We start from the raw sequence: 18,320 nt of genomic DNA, 5'->3' as shown, positions 1-18,320 counted from the left end.
CTGTGTAAATAAAGGCCATGATAGTTAAAACGGTGCACAATGCAAGTGTTCTAGTAACTGATCAAGGTACTTACTCAGACAATGTTGGCTCTGCAACATGTACCTGCATATAGATATTCAGTATTGGAAACACTCTGTTATGGATCCTGGGGCTTATCTCTCAAGTTTCTAGATCAGCTAATTACAAATCAGTGGATAGTGAGAGCAGTGTCGGAAGGAACTGCAGATGCTAGTTTAAACCGAAGACAGACACACAGAGCTGGAGTAACTCAGCGGGTCAGACAGCATCTCTGGAGAAAATGAATATAGGTGATATTTTGGGTCGAGACCCTTCTTCAGACTTAGAGTCAGGGGAAAAGGACCCCTTGACTCTCAGCCTGAAGAAGGGGCTCGACCCGAAGCGTTGCCTATTCCTTTTCTCCAGAGATAATGAGAGCAGGGTGTGCCTCGATTCCAGCAATAATAGATGAAACATAGAAAATAGGTGCAAGTTTAGGCCATTCGGCCTTTCGAGCCAGCACCACCATTCAATATGATCATGGCTGATCATCCAAAATCAGTTCCCCGTTCCTGCTTTCTCTCCATATCCCTTGATTCTGTTAGCCCCAAGAGCCAAATCTAACTCTCTCTTGAATACATCATGTGACAATACAATAATTGAAATCAATGCATGAAAATCTATTCATGTTGAAATTTGTAGTATTGGATGTTTATTCTTTTTATTCTAAAATGAATGGTAATGTTGTCAAAGTTTACCATTGGTTTTCCTTGTGTTGTTGCTTGAAATATTTTTATAGATTTAATGATGTTTCAGTGATGTAAAAAAAATAAAATAAACGAACTAAAGTTGAATCCTTTATCATCTTCCTTTGGGCTACAACCTAAAGATGGGAACAGCTGAAACTCCTTTAAAAATACCTGACGTTTGTTGGTTGCCTTTTTGTGGGAACACATGATTGCTGGTGGATGGAGTTACTGGGAAAATGGATTTGACATTTAGATATCCGAAGAGTGTGAACTTATTGCATATCTTTGCAACAATCCCTGCAGCTTCTCTTCATAAGCTCCATCCTTGGTAGCTCTCTGCCTTTCAGCTTCTCTCCAAATGTGCAGGTGGAGTCCTTAAAACACAAAGTGGTGATGAATAGATGCTTTCTCCATTGTCGAGGCACCTGGAGCAATTTTTTGGGACCTCATTACAGCCATTGGATTACTTTTTGCTTAGTTTAGTTTAGAGATACAGCGCAGGAACAGGCCCTTCGGCCCTCCGAGTCTGTGCCGACCAGCGATCCCCGCATACGAACAATGTCTTGCATGCTAGGGGGCTATTTACAAATATACCAGGCCAATTAACCTGCAAACTTGTACGTCTTTGGCATGTGGGAGGAAACTGGATAGCGCGGAGGAAACTCGTGTAGGGGGTACAAACTCCGTACAGACAGCACCCGTAGTCAGGATTGAACCTAGGGCCCTGGAGCTGTAAAGTAACAACTTTACCGCTGCGCCATCATGCTACCCATTTTGTGCCACCGTTTGTACCACCTCAAGATCTCACTGGTTGATTGCTCATGGCTACAGTATCAAAGAATAGCCTTGATACCCAAGCAGTAAGCCTGTAGGCATAGAAACAATGAACTACAGATGCTAGTTTATAAGTTAGCATATAAACCTGCTACAGGGTACAAAATGATGGGGGAATGGATTAGCTGCTGCAGGAAGAAGTCCTCAATGTAGATCTTTGCCATTGTTGTACATGACAGCAGAGATATCTCCGGGTATTTTCTTGTCTCTGGCTCTTTAGCTCCCCCCCCCCCCCCCCCCCCCCACCTCTATTTTCAGTCTGAAGAAGGTTCCCGGCCCGAATTGTCACCCACCCATCCATTTTTCCAGAGATGCTGCCTGACCTGCTGAGCTACTCCAGCACTTAGTGTCTATCTTTGAGACATGTTAAACCTTGGCCACTGAGTTGTGTAATCGCAGTCTAACTTACAATTTCATTGGGACTACCAGCTGATGCGATGCACTGGTTCCTCTCACCATTGGGGTTCAGGCATGATGAAGAAGCTCATGGTAGTTGTGACCTCCTGCCAGTTGCCTCTCAGCAGATCCCCTCTGCCCTGTACAGATACAGATATGTGAGGCTAGGCTGACTAGAATGATGCTATTTGAAATGAACGAGTGGAATCATTCAATGGTATGGAAAGTGCACCGTTAAGCTTATAAATTGGAACTTAACTATCTCCAAGGTTTTCTAATTGGCTTCCCTACATAATTTCACAAAGCCACTCCTAAAATAACCTGGAATATCAAACCAGGGATATTAATATTGGATTTGCCTGCCAATTATTTTTGCCCCCTCTCTTCTAGACTTGGATTCACCGTTAAGTTCCAGGGATAGTAATAGTGTTGAGGACAGAGAGGGTGAAGGGTGTCTAAGGAGATACAAGAGACTGCAGATGCTGGAATTTGCTGGAGCACGAACCGAGCTGCTGGAGGAATCGGTGGATGAAGCAGCGTCAAAGAACAAACCATTTCAGAGTCCTTCAATTACATTTTAGCAGAGATATCAAAAGGTCATTGACCTGAAAGGTTAATTCCATTTCTCTCTCGCTTAGTCTGCTGATTAGTTGCGGTGGTGAGCGTAGACAAGATTAAGAAATGTGCCGTCTTTTAGCTCAGATTTCCAGCATTGTCAGTCTCTTTAGTTTTCATGCATTATGAGCAGCACATTTCAAGGTCACATGAGTATGAACTATTAGAAAATGCACTGATTTGTTAGTATTTTAAGAGCTGGCTTGAGGGCCAATCCATATACATCATCTCGTACAAGGCATATAACATTCACATCCTATAGCATTTGGCAGTTGTGTAATACAAAACAAGAATTTAAGAATAGATTAATGTGAGGTTGGGTCTTTGCAAAAGGATTAACGAGTCGTAACGAATCATGTGCAGAGGTTTCAATCTCTACTTACCGACAGGAATCATTTCCTGACAAATAGGAGGGAACAGGGTATTGGTAAACAAGGATGTGCTTTGAGTAGTGCCAGGAATTCTTGTCTCCTAGAATGGCTTCCCTTTGGGCATCTGGGATGTTAAGTATGGGATGCAGTGTTGCCATCCCACAGAAATTCATTATGGAGAAAATAGGTTTGTATCATTGATCTATTTTTGCTAAATTACGTGTTTGGAATTTTTCAAACTATGAAACAGCTTCTCGCCATCTGTTCATGAAGGAGCGGGATGTTTTAGGAATGCCTAGAATTGAATGTACCATTATTTCAAATAATGCGAGGCAATAAGATTTAATCACAGTGAAAAAGGCTGAATGTTAAATACTGCAAATATAAATAAAGTTGTAATTATATTTATATATTGTAATCAAGTCACTCGGACTTCATCTTTTAATAATTACAATGAATTATGAAGGTGCAAACTGTGACTCTTATTCTTTTGGAAAGTGACCGTATGAAGAAGGGTCTCGACCTGAAACGCCGCTCATTCCTTCTCTCCATACATGCTGCCTCACCCGCTGAGTTCCTCCAGCATTTTTGTCTACCGTATAATTTTAATTTCTTTCTTTTCTGTATCACAAATTTTAATAGAATGTTCTAAGTAATAATACATTTGATTAATAGATCTATGAAGAATTAGTACAAAATATCAAATTATTGGAAGCCTTAATTTTACAGCACAGTTTTCCTCAATTTTATCAGTAGTCATCCCATGGTAATTGTGCTGTCATTTTTAGCTTAGATGTTTTAGTTTGCTTCTTTCATTGCAAATCTTGTCTAATTCTATAGCATTTCATTTAGGATGTTAGTAATCAGCAGTTGAGAGAAAGTAGTGCATGATATGCTAGGATGAAGAGATGTCAGATATTTCTGAGCAACTTTCCAAATAAGTTGACAAATGAAGAACCAAGCAGAGTCAGTCAAAGATTCACAAGGATGCGAGGTTTCAGAATGCAACTTTGAAATGAGGAAAGTGATAAGGGACAGAGTTGAGTTCAGTCTCAGAACCAGGACAGTTTACTTTAGTTAAAACAAACGGAGAGCCACTGGAGGAACTCAGTGGGACAGGCAGCACCTGTGGAAGTTTTTGGCTGCAGATTCTATCATCTGCATCTCTTGTGCCTCTTGTTTAGAAGTTTGTGACGTGCAGGTATTAATTGGGACACCCTGTTCAGTGAAGCCTCCAGTTTCCAGATTGTTCTGGCTACACAACGGACATAAAAAAATCCAGTAGCACTCTGAAGCAGTAAGTTCTTCTGTCATTATTCATCTTCTCCGCTTTGCAGCAGATTAACTATTTATTCAACACATTGTATTTTTAGAACTTGCTGCCAAAAATGTGGGTTTATACATTTGTGTGCCACATGATATTCCACCTTAAAAGTAGTTCTTTGTATGTATGTTAAAGTTTTCCATTTCACTGTAAAGTCGTTGTAACTGTTCTAGGTTTATATGCTATTTATTTTATTGCTCGGGTAATTTATTTGACATGACTTACTTGAGCTTTATTTTAGTGAATTTGACATATCATTTATGTGGAAATTAATTTAAAGTTTTACAGTGTTAAATATATTAATATCTATCATGCTGCGTTTTTCTCCTACATCTGCAAGCAAAAATGTACTTTTATTGTTAAAATATTTTGGATAGTTTTTGTTTGTGTCAAAGCTGTCAGTTTGTTTGATGCACTTTTAGCGCTGTCTGTTTTACGATCAAACCTGTTTCGTTCCCCTCCATAATCCATGAGTGTTGATCTTCTCCGCAGTGGAAAGGTGCATGTGTGTAATGCAGTCAGGAACTCAGATGGTCAAACTGAAGAATGGAAGCAAAGGCTTGGTGCGTCTTTTCTACCTGGATGAACACAGGACCTGCATTCGATGGCGACCATCAAGGAAAAACGAAAAGGCAAAAAGTACGGAGATTTAATGCTGCTTTCCGAATGTTGTATTAAAAACGTAAATAAACATAAAACCATATCATTCGTTTAGTTTAGAGATGTAGCGCAGAAACAAGGCCTTCGGCCCACTGCGTCCGCACCAACTGGCGGTTCCCGCACATTAACACTATCCTACACACACTAGAGACTATTTTACATTTACACCAAGCTAATTAACCAACAAACCTAAATGTCTTTGAAGTGGGGGTGGAAACTGACGATCTCAGAGAAAGCCCACGCAGATCCCAGGGAGAACGTACAAACTCCGTACAGACAGCACCCCTAGTCAGGATTGAATCCAGATCTCTGGCGCTATGAGGCAGTAGCTCTACCGCTGCGCCACTGTGCCGCCTTATGCACTTTACATTTTTTTAATATGTCATTGTTGGAGCAGGGTGCAACAGTGTTGCATCCGGTAAAGATGCTGCTGCATATTCTACGACGCAGGTACAATCCTGACCTCGGGTGCTGGCTATGTGGAGTGTGCATGTTCTTCCTGTAACCAAATGAATTTCCTCTAGGTGTTCCAGTTACCTCCCATATCCCAAACATGTGCTTATAGATTATTTGTCCACCATAATTTGTCTCTGATGTGGGTGGCAGATAAAATCAGGGGGAGTGAAATAACAAGGAATTGCAGGTGCTGCTTTATACCAAAGATGGACACAAATTGCTGGAGTAACTCAGCAGTTCAGGCAGCATCCCTGGAGAATGTGGATAGGTGACAGATAGACAGAAAAATCGAGGTGTGGGGTGGGGTGGGGTGGGGGGGGAGAGGTTGATGTACACATTAAAGAAAGTATGTTACTATAAAGTAAGTGGGGGATTGACAATGTTAGGCATGCTGTGAGAGATAACATGGGTATAGTGGGCCAAAAGGCATCCGTTTACGGTAAGGGGATATGAGACGTGACGATTTGCCAAAATTCAAACAATGGACTAAAATGGCATGAAAATTAGCTGCACGGCAACATTTATATTATTCCAAATCTGTTTTAATACTTAAAATGAGCTTGCCATTTGCGTAGCTTTACCATTGATGTGGAAGAAATGCAACAGCTGGGCAAATAGAATATTCCAGAAGAGCACCAGGATGAAAAAATGAATAAATGTAATGAATCTTCCCACAGATTAAGTACTAATGTTTTTTTTAATACATAATGACAAGCTGCTATTTTGATATCCATCACTTGGACTGAAGCCCAAAATCAAGCTGCTGTAAGGCACCTCCATATTTAAATAAAAAAGACAAATTAATTCAAAGAAACAGACAAAAATTGTAAAATAACTACGTAAAAAATTAACTTTTCTGCATGAAGATAACGTGCAACTCTTTCTCTCTCACCAGTTTCCATCGATTCAATTTGTAAAGTTTTAGAATGGAGCCAATCTACAAACTTTCACCGGCGCCCTGAAGGGAGCTTTGATCCAAGCTGCTGCTTCAGCATTTACCACGGAAGTCATATGGAGACACTGGACTTGGTAACCTCCAACTCTGAGGATGCACGCACTTGGATAACAGGATTAAAATACCTGATGGCCGGAATCAAAGATGAGGATTTGCTTGCCAGACGACTAAGGACTCACGATCAATATCCTTTGTGACACAGTGTTTAATTCCTTGCAATTCCTTGTTATTTCACTCCCCCAGTCTGAAGAAGGGTTTCGGCCCGAAACGTTGCATATTTCCTTCGCTCCATAGATGCTGCTGCACCCGCTGAGTTTCTCCAGCTTTTTTGTGTAACCTCCTTTGTGACACATATGGGGGAAAAAACAGCATTTGTCTCAATTCAGTAAAACAAAATGGAACTTAATAATTACAATTTTACTACTCTGAAAGATGCCAGTTCACTTACTCCATTGTTTTCTTTTTCCATGGTAGACTTAAATTCCTAACCTAAAGGTTAGAATCCAGTGCCAATACCATTATGTTATTATATGCACATCGTGTGAGAATATACAAGAGTACAGCACAGCAGCAGGCCCTTTGGCCAATAAAGTACCTGCTGAACAGCAGAGTCAAGGGATATGGGGAAAAGGCAGGAAAGGGGTACTGATTGTGGATGATCAGCGAAGATCACAGTGAATGGTGGTGCTGGCTCGAAGTGCCGAATGGCCTACTCCTACACCTATTGTCTATTGAACATGATGCCAAATTAAACTAATCTCCTCTGCCTGCAAATGATCCATATCCCTCTATTCCCTGCTTATACACATGCCTATCTAATAGCCTCTGAAATGCCACTATTGTATCTGGCCTCTGACATTTCCACCCTGGGGGAAATGGTTGACTGTTTACCCTATCTGTGTCTCTCATAATATTATATACTTCCCATCAGCTCGAGAAAAAGCAATCCAAGTTACAATCAGCTTCTATATTTATATAGTGTTCAAGAACACTGAATCAGTCTGAAGAAGGGTTTCGGCCCGAAACGTCGCCTATTTCCTTCGCTCCATAGATGCTGCTGCACCCGCTGAGTTTCTCTGGCATTTTTGTGTACCTTCTATATTTATATATATATATATTTCAATAGGTGCTATCACAGTAATTACTTGCACAGCTAATATTTTTAGTGGATTTTATCATGAAAATAACAGTAATACTGAATGGTCAATCTATTTTACTCTGGCTAAATGGAAAATGAGACGTATAAATTGAAGATAATCCTAATGTATTGACTTCCAATACAGTTAAGCTTTTCTTTAATTGCACTTTCACGTGGATGAAGCAGATGTTTGAAGAAGCTGATAAGAATGGGGATGGCTCGCTGCGCATTGAGGAAATCTATCAATTGATGCATAAACTAAATGTGAATCTACCTCGCAGGAGAATCAGGCAGATGTTTCAGGTTAGTTATCTCATCAAAGTTGCCTTAAACTGACCAATACAAGTTATTTACTAATTTTTTAATATCACTTGAGCATTAGGTAATCATTTCCCAGAAATGATTTGGGGTGTTTGAACTTAGTAACATTAAATTAAGCTTAAATTCTGGAATCTATTATGTTCGATGTGATGTGCTGGCATTCACTCAATCTTACCTCTATCTCATTCCGTTATAGTACCTTAACTTTTGTTGACCTTCTGTATATTTCCCTGATTTCCATGTTTTATCATAAAAACAAGGCGGCACGGTGGTGCAGTGGTAGAGTTGCTGCCTAACAGCGCCAGAGACCCAGGTTCTATCCTGATCACGGGTGCTGTATGGAGTTTGTACGTTCTCCCCGTGATCTGCGTGGATTTTCTCCAGGATTTCCGGTTTCCTCCGACATTCCAAAGACGTTAATTGGCTTTTGTAAATTGTCCCTAGCTTGTGTAGGATAGTGTAAGTGTACGGGGATCACTGGTCGGCGCGGACTCGGTGGGCCGAAGGGCCTGTTTCTGTGCTGTGTCGCTAAACTAAAAGCTAAACTAAACTAAAGTGCAGTATGTCCCAATGACATTGATAGTTGGTTAGTTAGGTCTAGAGCCTTTTTAGTTCCTTGTTTTTCTTCATGATTGAATTTAATGTCAATGCAATGTTTAAAGTATCTATGTATTATTGGAAAGTGAATTTTATCAAAAAAAAATCTCCTCGTTGATTCCTCTAATCATTGTGAAATGGAAGATTAAAAAGTCTGCCTTTAGTTCAAGGTTCCCAATTGAATTTCCAATTACTGAAGAGCTGGAGTTTGATTTTAATCATTGGTACAGATTAAGCGGATATCTTAAATTCAATGGAATATACAACCTTAAATACCATCACAGAAATTGAGACTGAGCTTCAGTACATAATGAAATATAAAATCAATCTGGAGGGAAGGATTATCAGTGCATGCATATAATGCTGTGTGTATTTATCTGAACTTTAAATAAAACATGGAATAAAGTCTATTATGTTTTCAATTTTTAAATGTTAGTGGTTTTAGTAAGTTATTTGGAAACATCGATTAAAGCAAAAATTGATAAAGAAACCAAATGAGCTTTTTTAAATTTGAAATTATTATATTTAGAAACTATAACTATGGCCATGTGTCTTTGTGAAGCAGAAAATGGCTTTCTGCAGCGACCAATATAATAATTTCATATTATCTGTAATACACAATATAATCTGTCTATAACAATTTCATGGTCAGCCATGAGCCAGAGAATTTCAAAGGGTCTGAAGGGTCGGTTGTAATTATTCAACAAAGAATATGCATTTAATATCATAGATTGTGTTTATGCAGAAAACATGAAACAAAGTTGTAATGGAAAATGTTAAACATTAATATCTACCTCCAAAGGGCAAAAGTAATGGTTTAGTGATTAAGTTTATAGAGGTTATTACACGATCCATGTCTCCTGTGTGCTGACCTGTAAAGTTGCAGCAAGATTTCCTAACTTTTGTACTCCATATACTTAAGTTTAGTTTGGAGATACAGCATGGAAGCTGGCTCTTTGACCCACCGAGTCCATGCCGACCATCGATCAGCCGTTTGCAATAGTTCTATGTTATGCATCCACTCCCTACACACTAGAGGCAATTTACAGAGGCCAATTAAACCTCAAACCTGCATGCCTTTGAGATGTGGGAGGAAACCAGAGCACCCGGAAGAAACCCATACGGTCACAAGGAGAACGTGCAAACTCCACACGGGCAGTAAACGCCGTCAAGATCAAACCCAGGATTCTGATACTGTGAAGCAGCAATTACCAGTTGCACTACTGTGCTGCCTGGCAATAAAAACCAACATTGCATTAGCATTCCTAATTACTTTATCTGCGTGCTAACTAACTTTTTGTGTTTCACGCATAGATTTGCAAATCCTTTTATACTGTTTCATGTTTTAGGCTTATTAACTGTGAAGATTAATTTGATTGTTCATTCTTACACATTTTCCAACATCAGTTTCCAGCCAATTTTGTGTTACTTAAACTGCCCAAATCTCGTAGGTTCTTCATGTTCACCTTGTGATTTATTAACCACCTATCAATGTATCAGTAGCAAATTTGAAAACAAGACACAAGGTTCCTTTAACCAGATCATCAATAAAAATTTTAAATTCCTGAGGCCTCCATACTGATCCCTGTGACATTCCACTGATCATTGATTGCTATATCAAGAGTGACCCATTTATCCTGACACTCTGTGTTTGAAGTAATTGCAGATGCTGGTTTACACCGAAGATAGACACACAATACTGGAGGAGCTCAACAGGTCAAACAGCATCTCTGAAGGAAAGGAATAGATGACGTTTCAGGTCAGAACCCTTCTTCAGACTCGTCTTTTTCGCCAGAGATACTGCCTGACCCACTGAGTTACTCCAGCGTTTCGTGTCTATCCTGACACTCTGTAAGTTAGTTATTACCATATCCATACCCATAAGTTATCCCAAACTGTGCTCTTGTACAATAACAGTTTAGCTGGCACACATTGAAATATCATCTGGAAAAACAAATTATATTTGTTCTCCTTCATCCAATCTGTTGTTGTATCCTTAGGGAATTGCAGTTTCTTGCATCTATTTTTATGTGATTTGCTGGTTAACTCTCGTGCTTCATTGCCTCACTGTGCAATACATTTTTCAATCTGGGATATTCTCTTAAGCAATACCTAACAGTTTTATAATTAGATAGACAAAAATGCTGGAGAAACTCAGCGGGCGAGGCAGCATCTATGGAGCGAAGGAAATAGGCAACGTTTCGGGTCAAAACCCTTCTACAGACTGATGAGAAACTCTTCTTCAGACTCGCATCAGTCTGAAGAAGGGTTTCGACCCGAAATGTTGCCTATTTCCTTTGCTCCATAGATGCTGCCTCACCCGCTGAGTTTCTCCAGCATTTTTGTCTTCCTCCTACTTTAAGCATGTGGGGAGGAAAATAAAGGAAAACTGGTGGGGGAAAAAGTGGTCAATTTCTCCTGTTTGATCATCATAACTGATAACGTAGTAAACCAGCTAGAAAATGATTTCAGATATTTCAGTGATTTCAAGTAATGAGATGGAAAATAATGGACATTACATTGTTGAGAGAAAGGAAGAAAAGTATATTGATAAAAGAGAAACGTTAAAAATTTCAGCCAATTAGTTGAAATAACTTGGTCCTTAATTTTTGATACACTGAGGTATGATGAACTTTAAATCTTGATTTGTTTTTCTCCTTGTCTCCACGCTCTTTACCCAATTCCTGATAGGAAGCTGATACAGATGAGAATCATGGCACATTAAATCTTGAAGAGTTCTCTGTATTTTACAAGATGATGTCTTTGAGACGGGATCTCTTCCTACTGGTGAAGGCTTACAGTGACAAGAAAGACCATCTTACTGTAGAAGAGCTTGCTCACTTTCTCAAATCGGAACAAAAAGTAAGTAACTTAAACACGGTGGGTGCCATTTTATAAGTTTAACAGCTATTGAGTTACCAATCTGGGCATTTTAGAGATTTTTGGTTAACAAATCTCAAGTGCATATACAAAAAATCATCTCCAATCTGATTCAGGATGCACGTTGCAATCTGCGACGTGCCATGGTAGCCTGGTTAACAGCGGCTAATGTTTATGTCTCGCCTTGAAAGTGCAGCATCATATAATGTCAGGAATGCTATCCAGTAAAGATTATTATAAAGGAATAATATGAAAATTAGCTTTAAAGGGGGACGTTAAAGAGGAAAGAAAGATGGAGAATTGGCTTGTTGTACCTGCCTGCTAACTTTCTTGTCGAGGACACCAACACCAGTGTGCAGGCTGACTTTCAAGTGTCTGTCTTGGTCTAAACAAGCCTCTGTTTTTCTGTTCTTGACTACAATGACCCCACACTATCTGGCTGAACCACATCTTCAAGTTCTCCTTCTCCTTCAGAAATAGAAGAAATTCTGGAGCCCATTTGTGCTGAAGAAACAACCACCAATGATGAAGCAATTACTTTTAGGGTTTATCAAAGCCCCATAATTCGAGGATTTTTTTTTTTAGAGTAGGTCTAGATGAAATTTCGGAGATGGCAAAATACTAGTGATTTGTAAATAATGAAGAGAATTTTACAATAAAGGCGTGGCTTAACTAGTAAAGGCCAGCAAGCGCAGGTATTATTGGTGAATGAGGCTTGGTGTGACTTAGAAGTACCATGGCATTTAAGTTCATTACTATTTACAACTTTATGGGAATAAACTTTAAGGGAAAAGGTTTAATAGAAGTATAAGGAATTCAACTCTTATGTAAGCAACAAGCCCTGGGTATAATATTTTGTCCCTTGGATTGCAATTTTTCTTAACAATAGTTAAGTGGCATTACTTCTTCAGTTTGAAGAAGTGTTTGCCTATTTCCTTCGCTCCATAGATGCTGCTGCACCCGCTGAATTTCTCCAGCATTTTTGTGTACCTTGCATTATAAAATACTAGCTTCATATTTTTTCTACACACAGATGGATAACGTGACGTTGGAATATTGTATGGATGTTATAAGAAAATTTGAGGTCTCTGAGGAAAACAAGCAGCAAAATGTTTTGGGTGTCGAAGGTAATGAGAGCAATGCACTTAGAAACATAGAAACATAGAAAGTAGGTGCGAGAGCAGACCACCAGGTCCATCGAGCCCGCACCGCCATTCGCTCATGGCTGAACACTAAACAGACACACTTACCCACAAACAGTAGACACAAGACACAGAACACAAGACACTACCCTCCCCTTTATACCGCTATCACCCCTCTCCACCCCAAGAACCTCGTGATCTCCTGGGGGAGGCAAAAAACCGGATAAAAACCCAGGTCCAATTCGGGAAAAAAAATCCGGGAAATTCCTCTCCGACCCCAATCTAGGCGATCGACACTTGTCCAGGAGATCACTCAGGTCTTACTATACTAACCATACCTAGGTCCATATCCCTGCCCTCTCCCCGTAGCCCCTTATCCCCTTGGCAGCTAAAAAACCATCTATTTTAGTCTTAAATATATTTAAAGTTTCTGCTTCCACTGCTCCCTGGGGCAGTGAATTCCATAAATTAACCACCCTCTGGGTGAAGAAGTTCTTCCTCATCTCAGTTTTAAAAGAGCCCCCCCTTATTCTGCAACTATGTCCCCTAGTTCTAGTTTCCCCGATCATTGGGAACATCCTCGGTGCATCCACCCGATCAAGGCCCCTCACGATCTTATATGTTTCAATGAGATCGCCTCTCATTCTTCTAAACTCCAAAGAGTAGAGTTCCAGCCTACTTAACCTTTCCTCATATGTCAATCCCCTCATTGCAGGAATTAATCTTGTAAACCTTCGCTGCACTGCCTCCAGGGCTAGTACATCCTTTCTTAAGTATGGACCCCAGAACTGTACACAGTATTCCAAATGTGGTCTCACTAATACTGTGTACAGCTGCAGCAAGACCTCCGTGTTTTTATACTCAATCCCCCTAGCAATAAAGGCCAAAACTCCATTGGCCTTCCTGATTGCTTGCTGCACCTGCATACTAACTTTCAGTGATTCATGTACTAATACCCCTAGATCCCTTTGCGTTGCATTACAACGCAACTCCTCCTCATTTAGAAAATAACTTGCCCTATCATTTTTTTTCCCAAAGTGAATGACTTCACATTTATTAGTATTAAATTTCATCTGCCAAGTTGTTGCCCACTCACCTAGCTTATCTATATCCTTTTGCAGACTCTTCCTATCCTCCTCATCCCCTACTTTTCCTCCCATTTTTGTATCGTCCGCAAATTTTGATATATTACACTTGGTTCCCTCCTCCAAATCATTTATATAAATTGTGAACAACTGGGGTCCCAGCACCGACCCTTGCGGAACCCCGCTAGTTACCGGTTGCCATCCCGAGTATGAACCATTTATCCCCACTCTCTGCTTCCTATTTGTTAGCCAATCCTCTACCCATGCTAATATATTACCCCCAATCCCATAATTTTTTATTTTTAGCAATAGTCTCTTATGTGGCACCTTGTCAAAAGCCTTTTGGAAGTCCAAGTATACCACATCCACCGGTTCCCCTTTATCCACCCGGGTTGTTACTTCCTCAAAGAATTCGAGCAGATTCGTTAAACAGGACTTCCCCTTCACAAAACCCATGCTGGTTCTGTCCGATGAAGTCATGTTTATCCAAGTGCCCCGTTAGTGTTTCTTTAATAATTGTCTCTAACATTTTACCCACCACCGATGTTAGACTAACCGGTCTATAGTTACCCGCCTTCTGTTTACTTCCTTTTTTAAATATAGGTGTTACATTGGCCATTTTCCAATCCACTGGGACCGTTCCTGCCTCCAGGGAGTTTTGGAAAATTATCACCAATGCATCCACAATCCCCACCGCTATCTCCCTCAAGACCCTTGGATGTAATCCATCAGGCCCAGGGGATTTATCCTCCTTCAGTCTCATTAATTTCCCTAATACCACCTCCTTGGTGATCTTAATAGTATTTAGCTCCTCCATTCCTACCGCCCCCTGTTTATCCAGCGTTGGAATATTTTTTGTGTCTTCTATGGTGAAGACTGATACAAAATACTCGTTTAATGCCTTTGCCATTTCCATGTTCCCCACCATCAACTCTCCAGTCTCACCCTCCAATGGACCAACGTTCACCTTAGCCACCCTTTTTCTTTTTATATAGCTATAAAAACTCTTACTATTAGTTTTTATGTTGTTCGCTAAATTCCTTTCATAGTCTATTTTCCCCGTCTTAATTAATCTCTTAGTTATTTTTTGCTGACCTTTAAATGCTTCCCAATCCTCTACCCTCCCACTATCTCTGGCTACCTTATATGCCCTTGCCTTCAGCCGAATACTATCCTTTATAGTTTTACTGAGCCATGGCTGACTGTTCTTACCCTTACCCCTTTTTTTCTTCATAGGAATAAATTTTTCTTGAAGGTTATACAGTATACCCTTAAACGTACACCACTGCTCATGTACTGTCTTATTCTTGAGTCTGCTATCCCAGTCAACTTTGATCAGCTCAGTCCTCATACCTTCATAATCCCCCTTATTTAGACTAAGCACCCTAGCCTGAGTTTCAACCTGCTCCCCTTCTATTTGAATATGGAATTCGACCATATTGTGGTCACTTGTTCCCAACGAGTCCCTAACTATGACATTTTTAATTAATCCTGCTTCATTACACAGGACCAGATCCAAGATTGCCTCCCCCCTTGTCGGTTCTGTGACATACTGTTCTAGGAACCCGTCTCTAATACATTCTATAAACTCTTCCTCTAGTCTACCCTGCCCAGTTTGGTTTGCCCAATTAATATGAAAATTGAAGTCCCCCATGATTACAGCAGTTCCCTTTTTATAACAGCGTCACAGCTATTTGGAGGTCTATAAATTACACCCACTAGTGTTTTTTTCCCCTTATTATTCTCTATCTGTACCCAAGCTGTTTCACTATCCTGATCCTTCAACGCAATATCCTTCCTCTCTATTGCCGTTATTCCCTCCCTTATTAAAAGGGCCACCCCTCCTCCCTTTCTTTCCTGTCTATCTTTCCTAATTGTCGAGTACCCCTCTATATTTAACTCCCAGTCCTGATCCCCTTGCAGCCATGTCTCCGTAATGGCCACGATATCATAACTATATATACTTAATTGCACCGTTAATTCATTTATCTTATTACGAATACTCCGTGCATTTAGATAAAGCACTTTCAGATGATTTTTACTACCCTTCCTTTCCGTTTTTGCCCCTTTTACATCTAAAGCTTTATCTTCACACATTCTGTCTCCTGTCACATTTTGACTTTCCGCTTCCCCACTGATACCCTGCTCTATTTCCTCTACCCCTGCCGTTATTACCCCCCCTTGATACCTCCCCCCCGCTACTTAGTTTAAAGACCTCTCTACTGCCCTAGTTATATGATTTGCCAGGACCCCAGTCCCAGCACCGTTCAGGTGAAGTCCGTCCTTACAGAACAGATCCCCCCTGTCCCAGTACTGGTGCCAGTGGCCCAAGAAACCAAACCCATTATTCCCACACCAGTCTTTGAGCCACGCATTTAGCTTCTTAATTTTACGTACCCTCGCCGATTTGGCCCGTGGCTCAGGTAGCAATCCGGAGATCAGTACCCTCGAGGTTCTGCTTTTTAATTTATTCCCTAACTGCTCAAACTCCTTCAGCAGATCCTCCTTCCTCGTCCTTCCTATGTCATTGGTCCCCACATGGACCACGACCACTGGATCCTCCCCCTCCCACTGCAAATTTCTCTCCAGCATCGCAGAGATATCCTTAACCCTTGTAAGTGATTCTAGGTGGAAAATTAATATGAATATTGAAACGCGTGCCATTTTCAAAGCAGTCACTTAGAATGTAGACATGGTTACTTTTGTGATAAAGCAAAGAGTGAAAAATACACAGGAAACCAGCAAGTATCTGTGGCAAGAGAAACAGAATTAACATTTTGGCTCAATGACTTTTCATCTGAATTTAATTAATTCATGTGACGTTATAGGGTAGTGTTGGAATAAAACATTTTACATTTTTCTATTCATATAATGATCTTTGGAAGCCTTGATTCCCAAGACCAAATAAGTTGTCGAGGACTTTTGTTGGAAGATATCCCTGGCTGCCTGAACAGTGTAGGAAGGAACTGCAGATGCTGGTTTAAACTGAAGATAGACATAAAATCAGCGGGACAGGCAACATCTCTTGCTAGAAGGAATGGGTGACGCTTTGGGTCGAGACCCTTCTTCAGACTACAGGGCAATGTTTCAGATTGGCTGAAACTTTTCCGGAACTGACAGGATTAAAATAATTACGGTGGCACAGCAGTATGGTTGCTGCCTTCATAGCGCCAGGGACCCGGGTTCGATCCTGACCATGGGTACTGTCTGTACAGAGTGTGTACGTTCTACCGTGACCGCGTGGGTTTTCTCCGAGATCGAAAGACGTACAGGTTTGTAGGTTAATTGACTTGGTATAAATGTAAATTGTCCCTGTGTGTGTATGATAGTGTCAGTGTGTGGGGATCGCTGGTCAGCCCGGACTCGGTTGGCCAAATGGCCTGATTCTGCGCAGTATCTAAACTAAACTAGTCGGACAACTACAAAATCGCCACAATGTCAATATTAATTATGGTTCTATTTGGAATAAAAACAAAATTATAATTTAAAGAAAATGAATTTTGATCTACTTTGGTCTTGGAGTATTAGTTTTAAACTTTACCTTTTTTTTGTAGGGTGTTTCTACATATGATGACAGGTCTGCAGATAAACAGAACCAAATCAGGCGCTAGTGGCAACAGTGGAAACAGGATGCATATCTTTGAATAGACCTTTTTAGGCCATTTGCATTCTGACATGTTGAAATATAGAGGACTGTGATTTTGTCCTTCCCAAGGACAGGTTGTTTTTTTTTCTCTCTATTCAAAATCACATTAATCTGCCATCTGGATTTAATAACGGCACATCTTCAGAAGAATCAATGAATTTTATAGGGTGCATCACAGTCTCAAAGTATTTTAAATGTATGCTGTGCAGCACTAAATGTCAAATCGGAAGCAGCATAATCTTATTCATTTGCCATGCCTAGAAACATAATGAACAGCATATACTATTGCAAATGAAGAGCTCTTCAGATCCAAGCCTATAAATCTTTGGACTTTGAGATTTCAAATGACATTGAAGCTAGGAATTGTTCATTTTGCTATATGCTGTTTAAACATAATAATTAAAATCCCCAAACAAGATGTTTGTTTTGATATTTAAAATGTAAGGATTTTAAACAAAACCTGCTTTTATGCTCCACTAATGAACGTGCCTTCACAAATTCTCCTTTTACATCTAGGTTTTACTAACTTCATGCACAGTCCTGCATGCGACATATTTAACCCTTTGCACAATGAAGTAAATCAGGATATGGATCAGCCCCTCTGCAACTACTTTATTGCCTCATCGCACAACACTTACTTGACAGGGGATCAACTCCTCTCTCAGTCCAAGGTGGATATGTATTCCTGGGTGCTGCAGGCTGGTTGTCGCTCTGTGGAAGGTAGCTATACAGTGTCCGCTTCAAATATACATTCTGGCAAGAGCAGTAAAGTCAAAAATGTGTTCCTCGCCTTAGGTAGGTCAGTAGGTACCTCTGTGGGTTTGGTTCCATTTCTGGCTTCATCTAATCACCAACTTTTTGTGCTTATCTAAGCTTGTTGCGATGAAATAGCAATTAGTCCTCTTTATTGACAGGCTCTTGATTAGTACGGGTGTCGGGTTACGGGGAGTCGGCAGGAGAATGGGGTTGAGAGGGAAAGATAGATCAGCCATGTTTGAATGGTGGATCTGCATGTCCTAATTCTGCTCCTATGACTTCTGAACATAATAAATAATGTAAATTGGGCATGTTCTGATTGGAAAGGAAAAAATTGATTGATGAAATATAATTTGGATTCTAAAGGAACCAAGTAATGTTTGTCACCATAAATTAT

At 40.3% G+C, this 18,320-nt stretch overlaps 1 protein-coding gene across 3 annotated transcripts in view; it reads left to right on the top strand.

Annotated features, from left to right (window-relative positions):
• Window positions 1-18,320, top strand: part of plch1 (phospholipase C, eta 1) — a 79,610-nt gene that overhangs the window by 16,760 nt on the left and 44,530 nt on the right. For 2 of the 3 annotated variants that reach the window (XM_055646278.1, XM_055646280.1), the window contains exons 3-8: window positions 4,780-4,926; window positions 6,299-6,542; window positions 7,670-7,799; window positions 11,106-11,276; window positions 12,328-12,421; window positions 17,684-17,887. In XM_055646278.1, the coding sequence (XP_055502253.1) occupies window positions 4,780-4,926; window positions 6,299-6,542; window positions 7,670-7,799; window positions 11,106-11,276; window positions 12,328-12,421; window positions 17,684-17,887 (990 nt within the window). Of the gene's footprint in view, window positions 1-4,779; window positions 4,927-6,298; window positions 6,543-7,669; window positions 7,800-11,105; window positions 11,277-12,327; window positions 12,422-17,683; window positions 17,888-18,320 lie in introns of those variants that run through there. The other variant, XM_055646281.1, reaches the window with a different exon arrangement.

The sequence above is a fragment of the Leucoraja erinacea genome, chromosome 14 (genome assembly GCF_028641065.1).
Source record: "Leucoraja erinacea ecotype New England chromosome 14, Leri_hhj_1, whole genome shotgun sequence".
NCBI classification, from domain to species: Eukaryota; Metazoa; Chordata; class Chondrichthyes; order Rajiformes; family Rajidae; genus Leucoraja; species Leucoraja erinaceus.
Note: the sequence above shows the minus strand (reverse complement) of the source record. Positions and strands in the feature narration are given on the sequence as shown.